The sequence below is a fragment of the Toxorhynchites rutilus genome, chromosome 3 (assembly GCF_029784135.1).
Source record: "Toxorhynchites rutilus septentrionalis strain SRP chromosome 3, ASM2978413v1, whole genome shotgun sequence".
NCBI lineage: Eukaryota > Metazoa > Arthropoda > Insecta > Diptera > Culicidae > Toxorhynchites > Toxorhynchites rutilus.
In genome coordinates, this window is record NC_073746.1 from 317551659 (window position 1) to 317560962 (window position 9304).

At 41.9% G+C, this 9304-nt stretch overlaps 1 protein-coding gene across 1 annotated transcript; it reads left to right on the forward strand.

The window, feature by feature from the left end:
* Nucleotides 1-3193: 3193 nt before the first annotated feature.
* Nucleotides 3194-8998, forward strand: LOC129774475 (uncharacterized). The gene has a single exon (XM_055778217.1). It carries the CDS (start codon nt 3194-3196, stop codon nt 8996-8998), a length of 5805 nt encoding a protein of 1934 aa, XP_055634192.1.
* The last annotated feature ends 306 nt before the right edge of the window (nt 8999-9304 follow it).

The following is a 9304-nucleotide window of genomic DNA, read 5'->3' on the forward strand; positions in this document are numbered from 1 at the left end:
CTTTCCCGTATTTCGATGTGTTCCGAAATTCCAAGCGAATACGGGTTCCCTTATCGGTTATCCTGTACCAAAGTACGTAGAATAGAAGGTAAGGGATATCTCCTGTGTATACACACGGAGAGCGCATGTGTTACACACACAACGAAGTTAGTAATAACAAATCCTCAATTAGTTCGAAGTACTGAAGTTTTTTCAATATTTCTCGATTTTAAAAGTTCCAAAAATCCTGAAAAGAGACAAAATCGCAAGTCGTGCCGACGGTAAACACGATAATATACCGCTTTTTCAGTGCAAATAAGTTTTTATGTGGTTTTTTATCGATTTCATACTGAACAGGTATGGTTTACTTCAGCGAAATGTTGAAGTACCACGTCCCGCGATGCCGGAACAGAATAATTTCGAATGGGATAAACTAATCGGAGACGTTTTCAGTTATCCCATGCATTCGCTCCATGGATCGGGAACGGGAACGACACTGCTTCGATATAACCTTTCAACACATTTGCTTATCGGATTGCATTATTTTTATAGTACAGGTGCGATAATTTTACAGTTTTAAATTTTAAAATAATTAAGTAAACTGCTATTTCATCATTTCAAAATAAGACAATTCTTGTATTATAATTTTAAAAATTAAAAAATGTTTAAATTTATATGGATTCGATCGATGGTTTATTACTATTTCTTGCTTTTTTCCTTTGCCTACCACACTTGAACAAAGCAGGGAGTAGACTACCTTCTTATTCCACGTACTTTGATCCTGTACTACCCAAATTTGCATGGTTGACGTAACCACCAACACCACTCAGGGTCTCATTTTCGTATACACTTTCGTTATACATTTTCGTACGGTGTCGAAATTAGTTTTCCACGATAATATAAAATTATCTTCAGATACAATTTTTGTAAGAGATTATTTCACCACATGAAAACCCCATATTCTACTTTCAGCTTGAACACTAATTTGATGCGGAAAAGACAATTTACATTCATAATTTCTATTTGAAAGATGTTCGTTCTGCATGGAAATCCATTATTATCTTTGACACTTCACTAGCTCGTAAAACGAAGTTCAATGACGTACCGTTAATTTCGTGCGACCGTGACGTGTTCACGTGAATAAGGCCCAATCATTCGGCATCCCTGGATATGAAGTTCAATTTTTACATTGAGCTCTATCATATAAATGGAGTCGATTGGAATCGACCATCACTAAAAGATGAAAATGATTTTTTAACTTCTTCCTTTCTCTTCAGCCAGTATCATTTTCGATTGTGAGTATTCTCTGCTAAAATGGGTTGGTTATATCCATATAAATAAAAATGTAAGGCCATTCTTGTTTTTCCATTGGAATGTTGAAAAGGTAAGCCATGGAAAGTCGATTGCTTATGTGCTCCATATTGATTGGAGTCGGATGTGATATACAGGTCCGTAGGCTTCCGGTAGCTGCCATATTTTAGAGTATTGTCCTCTTTTCTTGTGACCATTAGGTCCAAGAAAGGGAGTTTTCCATCCGACTCTTTCTCAACCGTGAATTTGATCGATCTATGTCGAAAATTCAACAGACTCAACAGCCAGACAGAATCAGCAGCAGCGATGTCATCCACGTACCGCCACCAAACACGAGGGAAAGCTCTTCTTTTTGAAGACCTACCGCTCAAGAAAGCTTCAGCTAAAAATGGTGAAAGTTTGCTGCCCATGCCGAGTCCAAATGTTTGTTGATAAAACTTCCCTCTGAACATGAAGAAGTTTTGGTACAAACACGTTTCTACTACTGTGAGCAGTGTGAGGAATAACGTTCAAGTTAAATTTTCAATGCATTGACATGAAACCCATTGCGACATATGATCATCTAGTGTATTGATCTACGAGGACCAAAATGAATTGTCAATCAATTATCGTCAAATCGTCAACTGAATCTACAATACAGAAAACCATTTCTACAATTTTGCAGCATTGTAAAATAATATCCGAAAATATAAACAAGCGACATGAATAAAATAACAACGTGTCAATAGATTATTAGGAGGAATGGATCGAGAAAAAAATTTTAACAAACACATACTTTTTGCCATTCCTATGCAAGGCGCATGAGAGGTCCTACCCAGCAAACATTAAATCGCATAACAAGCGTATATATAACATCATATGCCCTAAAATTTGGTTGGCATATAATGCGCCTAACTCGCGTATGCATGCAAAAGTGGAGGCCATATACATACATGGCAAATGCTTACAGAATTTGTTTGGATGAATATGCAACTTTGACCGGCTATAATAGCGATTATGTTGAAATTGAATTGCGATCTCATATGAATATATTCATGAATTGTCAAAGCACCAAATACAACTTTTGCCATACTCATATACGATTTATTACATACATAGAAAAAAAAACAAATGGCGCAAAATATTTTCGTGAAATGTTTATTATAGCCTCACGAATTGCCATTTTTATATATGAGTATTCATGTTTGTAAAAATAATAATTGTTTGATTGACTTGTGTTGGGAGTGGAATATAAATGTTTAAAATGGCACTGTTGGCAACACTGTGCATTAACGGTGCTCGCAACCGGCCTGCCATGAAATTAGTTACGCAAATAATGAGACATGCGACGCCGGTCTACAGTGGTAGTACCGTCGTTGAATGTTTATGCCCAATAGGAATGAGAATCAAAACAAAAGAACAAATTAGAGGTTGATGAAAGTTGATTTAAAAGAAAAAAAATAAGTTTGGCATAAAATAGTTAGCACGAAAAATATATTGAAGAAAAAGTTTATTTAGGAACTAGAGAATCACTACGATATACGGTAGACTAAATGAATTTAGTTGAGTCATTTTTCTCTATTTTAATACTGTTTATTATTTCAAAACATCAAATTAGGTTTGCGAAAAAGAAATCAGTGGTCCTTTAAACGGCAAAAATTTCTAAACTAGTACTAGTACTACTAGATAGATAATCATTTGTGGACGAGAAATATCTGCAAAATTCCACGACACACGTTGTACGAGGTGGAAGAAAACTATTAATTGTAAGTTGTATATCATTTAATGTAATTGCACTATTTACCGGAACTATTAAATTGCAGTTTGATCTGCCTTGAAGCTGCTACAAAAACAGTGGTGTAATTCTTTGAAATCCCGAACATTCTCAAAAATTAATAAGAGATAGGGATCCAACCTCAAAACGATGGATGGAATTGCGGATATGACAACGACTTCCTGCGGAGCCTGCGGATTGGTGTCCGAGGTGAATGAGCGCATGGTATGCTGTGACAATTGCGATGTTTGGTACCATTACCGTTGCGTAGGTGTCACAGCAGCAGTCGAAAGTCAGGAGAAATGGTATTGCCCTGAGGAAGATTGTCAGAACCAGAAAAAACTGGACGAAGAGACTTCTAAGACGGGTACCAAGAAGAAGACAGCCGAGGATATATCGGATAAATCTAGTTTGAGATCGGACGGAAAGTCCGGTTCGTCATTGGAGCGGGAGCTAAGAGCTCTAGAAAAGGAGCGAAAAAAGAAAGAATTGGAGATGAGTAACGAACGGGTTCTGTGGGAAAAGCGGATGGAAATGAACCGAATCCTACAAGAGCAGCGGATTAAGATGGAAAATGAGCTCCGGGCCAAAGAACTACAGCAGGAAGAACAGTTGTTGCAGAAAGCGTTGCTCGAAAAGCAAACACATTTAGACCGAATGAAGAAATTGAGAGAGTCGTATCATGACAAAATGAATCAAATCGAGCAGGATCTATCGAAATTGAAATCTAGTGGTTTACAAACCGCATCATCGGGAGAAGGAACCTCGAAGAATGTAAAGACACCGAATACTGGAATTCCGCTGGAAAATGCGCATGTACACAATCAAAAGGAATCAGATAACCGCAATAAGCATAAGCCAGAGGATGAACGAGATGAATCCGAGGAAGCAAGTAGCGAAGACGAGAGCGATGGCAGTTCAGACGGATCCAATGATGATACTATTTCGAGTGAATCTGGTCATGAAGAAGTAAAGGAAGAGAAACAATCAAAAAAGAAACGAAAAAACCCCGAGCAGAGGCAGGCTCCGTCTAAAGTACAACTAGCTGCCCGGAGTGGGATTAGTAAGAAACTTCCAGTCTTTACCGGGAAGCCGGAAGAATGGCCATTATTCATTGGAACTTATCAAGCTTCCACAGATGCTTGTGGATTCAATGACGTTGAAAACCTTGTTCGACTACAGGAGAGCTTGAAGGGTCCAGCATTAGAAAGCGTTCGAGGACAGTTGCTTTTCCCAAAATCCGTACCGAGAGTCATCAGCAAACTTCGTCAGCTGTATGGACGTCCGGAACAACTACTGCAATGTCATCTCGAAAAGGTGCGGCGACTGGAAGCTCCGAAGCCAGATAAATTGGCAACATATGTTCCTTTTGGGAATACTGTAGAGCAGCTATGTGAACATTTGGAAGCGGCTAAATTGAAGCAACATCTCACAAATCCTCTTTTAATCCAGGATTTGGTCGACAAGCTTCCTGCTCATGACAAGCGTGAGTGGGTTCGGTTCAAGAACCAGCAAAAGAGAGTTAATCTCCGTACTTTTACCGACTTTGTGTCAACAATCGTTGCAGAAGCTTGCGAGGCCAATGTAAAGATGGATTTCCAGCAGCCAGCAGCGCATGAGTATGCGGGAAAGGGCAAAATAAAGGAAAAAGGCGTTCATGTATACAACCACAGTGCTGTGGAAAGGTCTTCCGTCGGAGCCGATGAGATTTATCCGAAACCGTGCAGAGTGTGCAAGCGTACTGATCATCGTCTTCGATTCTGTCAGGACTTTAGAGCACTGGCTTTGGCGGACCGCCTGAAACTGGTAGAACAAGGGAAACTATGCGTCATATGCCTTAATGATCACGGTAACGCTCCGTGCAAATTCAAAATACGATGCAACATCGATGACTGTCGAGAACGACACAACCCTCTTCTCCATCCCGTCACAGTAGCAATCAATGCACACTTCCGATGTACCAGCACAATCCTATTCCGCATGCTGCCAGTTACGTTACACTGTGGAAAGCGATCTGTAAACACATTGGCTTTCTTGGACGAGGGTGCGTCTGTAACTCTAATTGAAAAGTCATTAGCCGAAGTAATGGGGGCCGAAGGACCCAAGGAGAAGCTGACCATCAAATGGACGGCCGATATAACGCGTGTAGAGAAGGAATCACGCAGGGTAAACTTACTGATTTCTGGAAGTGGAAGTTCAGAGAAGTATCAGCTCAGTTCGGTCAGGACGGTAGATGAGCTGCTTCTGCCGAAACAAACTATAGACGCAACAGGAATCAGCCGCCGGATGAAGCATCTTCGTGGACTACCAATAGCGTCCTACGAAAATCAACGCCCTGGTTTGCTAATAGGCTTGAATAACTTGCATGTGATTGCACCGATGGAAGCAAAAATCGGTGAGCTGGGCGATATGATAGCGGTACGTTCCAAGCTGGGATGGGCAGTTTACGGGCCAAATCAGATGCAGCCGTCGGATTCGGAAGTGTATCTTGGGCACCACGACGCAGTCAGCAATCAAGATCTTCACGATTTACTAAAAGTTCAGTATGCGTTAGAGGACTCTGTGATTGTAAAGCTGCCGGAATCGGATGAGGATAGAAGAGCGCGCCTAATTCTGGAAAAGACCACTAGAAGAGTAGGAAATCGTTTCGAAACAGGACTGTTGTGGGACAAAGAAGATGCAGAGCTTCCGAACAGTTATCCGATGGCCGTGAGGAGAATGAAGTGTCTGGAACAACGTCTACTGAAACAACCAGCGCTATTCGAGAACGTATGTAGTCAGATCGAGCAGTACCAGCAGAAAGGATACGCGCATCCAGCAACCGCTGAAGAATTGGCCGAAACCGAACCGGGGAAAGTTTGGTATCTGCCCCTTAACGTCGTGGTCAACCCTAGAAAGCCGGGCAAAGTACGGCTCGTCTGGGATGCGGCAGCAAGTGTGAATGGTACATCCCTCAACTCCTTGCTTCTCACGGGACCCGATCTACTGGTATCAATTTTGACGGTATTTTGTAAATTTCGTGAAAGGCCAATTGCTTTCGGTGGTGACATTCGCGAAATGTACCATCAGATGCTGATTCGACGCGCTGACAAAAGAGTACAGCGGTTTATTTTTCGACATGATCCTAGGGACGAACCCTGTATTTATGTTATGGACGTGGCTACCTTTGGGGCAAAATGCTCTCCATGCTCAGCCCAGTTCGTGAAGAACATGAACGCAATGGAGTTTGTAGTGGAAAATCCTGAAGCCGTAGCAGCAATCGTCGAGAAACATTACGTTGACGACTACTTCGACAGCGTGGATACCATCGAAGAGGCGATACAGCGTGCGAAGCAGGTGAGACTTATCCATGCAAAGGGGGGTTTCGAAATACGCAATTGGGTATCCAATTCGGAAAAAGTTCTCAGTTCTCTCGGGGAATCAAAAGAAGTTCAAACTATTCACTTCAACCAAGACAAAGAGACTGGAAATGAGCGAGTTCTTGGTATAATTTGGAATACAGTTCAAGACGTGTTCTCTTTTTCGACCGAACATCGCGAAGATTTGCAAGAGTATTTGCGGGGCAGCAAGAAACCGACGAAGCGTATCGTGTTGAGTTGCGTTATGGGATTTTTCGACCCACTGGGATTATTATCATGTTTTACCGTGCATGGAAAAATCCTGGTACAGGACTTGTGGCGAAATGGCTGCGAATGGGATCAAGAAATTGATGATGAATGTTTGGTCAAATGGCAGCAATGGATCGAGTTACTGCCATTAGTGGAACAGATTCGAATTCCACGATCATATTTTGGTCGAACTAGATCATCAGAAATCGACAAACTCGAGCTACATATTTTCACCGACGCCAGTATTCACACGTATGGGTGTGTAGCGTATTTTCGTGCATCTATCGGCGATGAAGTGAAATGTTCATTGGCGATGTCTAGATCGAAAGTAGCTCCTCTGAAGATGCAATCTATTCCTCGGCTAGAACTCATGGGAGCTGTCCTCGGGGCGAGAATGTGGCAAACTATTAAAGCCCACCATTCACTGCCAATCAATCGTTGTTTTCTTTGGACTGATTCGCAAACAGTCATGAGTTGGCTGCGGTCTGATCAGCGAAAATATAAACAATTCGTTGCATTCAGAGTCGGGGAGATTTTGGAGACGACCGGATCATCCGACTGGCGTTGGATTCCATCCCGGTTGAACCTCGCTGATGCGCTGACGAAATGGGGACAAGGTCCACCGTTGAGTTCAGACGGAGAATGGTTCAAGGGTGCAAGATTTCTGTATGAACCTGAAGAGTCGTGGCCAAACGAGCGACTACCAGTAACTAATATTGAGGAAGAAATGAAAATGCACTTTCTTCACCATGAAACAAAGGAGTTTCCAGAACCCATTATCAACGTGGAAGTTACGTGGCGCTGGATTAAGTTATTGCGAATCATAGCTTGCGTAATCAGATTTATCACTAATATTCGTCGGAAGGTAAAGGGACTTCCGATACGTACGCTAATGTCAAACAAGCATCAGCAACGCAAACTACATGTGAACCTCAACACAGTACAACAACCATTGCAACAGGACGAGTTTATGAAAGCGGAAGTAATTTTGTGGAAACAGGCGCAATTAGAGGTATTTCCAAATGAAGTAGTGATACTGCTGGGAAATGAAACAATAAAAGGGGACCAGAAGCCAGCGCAGATCGGGAAGAGAAGTCCATTGTATAAACTCACTCCGATATTAGACGAGTTCGGTGTGATTAGAATGAACGGTCGGATGGCTAAATCCAAGGAAATTCCATTTGACATGAAGTTTCCGATTATTCTTCCAAAGGGACACGCAGTGACGAAACGATTAATCCAATATTACCACGAAAAGTTTGGACATGCGAATCGGGAAACGGTGTTGAATGAGCTTCGTCAAAAATTCCATATTCCGAAGATGCGAATGGAAATTCAACGAGTTATGAAAGATTGTATCTGGTGTAAAGTAAATCGGTGTTATGCTGAGGTTCCTATGATGGCACCACTTCCGATTCAACGAATTACCCAACCTACAAGACCGTTTAGTGCAGTGGGTGTAGACTATCTGGGACCTGTTGAAGTTACGGTTGGTCGCAGAAGAGAAAAACGGTGGATTGCATTGTTCACGTGCCTTGCCGTACGAGCAGTGCACCTGGACGTGGTACACACACTTACGACACAAGCTTGTTTAATGGCAATTCGAAGATTCATTTGCAAACGAGGTGTTCCCGATGAAATCTTCTCCGATAATGGGACAAATTTTAAAGGAGCCAGCAAAGAGTTGATTTTATGGATGAAGAGGGTGAATTACGAATGTGCAGATTCGGTAGTTAATAGTTCAATAAAATGGAATTTCAATCCTCCTGGTACACCGCATATGGGAGGTATCTGGGAGAGAATGGTTCGATCAGTGAAGGAGGCGATGAAGGCACTCGACGATGGTAGACGGTTAACGGACGAAATTTTGTTGACCACTCTTGCAGAAGCAGAAGATATGGTGAATAGTCGACCACTTACATATGTATCTCAGGAATCAGCTTCTGAAACGATTACTCCGAATCATTTCCTTAGAGGGACGACCAAATCAGTGGATCGTCATGTAGACGGATCGGTGGACTTCGCAGAAGCATTGCGCGATACGTACAAACGTTCGCAGTATTTGGCGGACCAGATGTGGCAACGCTGGTACAAGGAGTATCTACCTACAATCAATAAACGCACCAAATGGTTCTCTGAAAGAAGATCGTTAAAGAAAGGAGATCTGGTGTTTGTGGTAGATGGTCAGCACCGAAAAAGCTGGATCAGAGGAATAGTCGAGGAAACAATCATAGGGTCTGATGGTAGAGTTCGACAGGCAGATGTGCGAACAAGTAATGGTTTATTCCGGCGCGGAGTAGCCAACCTTGCAGTGCTAGAAATTGGTGGTAAATCCGGACAACGATGAAGTGTTACCGGAGTTACGGGCGGGGGGTGTTGGCAACACTGTGCATTAACGGTGCTCGCAACCGGCCTGCCATGAAATTAGTTACGCAAATAATGAGACATGCGACGCCGGTCTACAGTGGTAGTACCGTCGTTGAATGTTTATGCCCAATAGGAATGAGAATCAAAACAAAAGAACAAATTAGAGGTTGATGAAAGTTTTTTTTTTTTTTTATAAATTCGTTTATTTTTACAGGCTCAGTTGCATAAGTTTAAAGGAGCCGAAATCTTAAATATATTTTTAAAACTATATATATGAACAATTTTC

What these genes read in the sequence shown, in the direction of transcription:
- LOC129774475 (XM_055778217.1), top strand. Translation starts at nt 3,194, where the DNA reads ATGGATGGAATTGCGGATATGACAACGACTTCCTGCGGAGCCTGCGGA.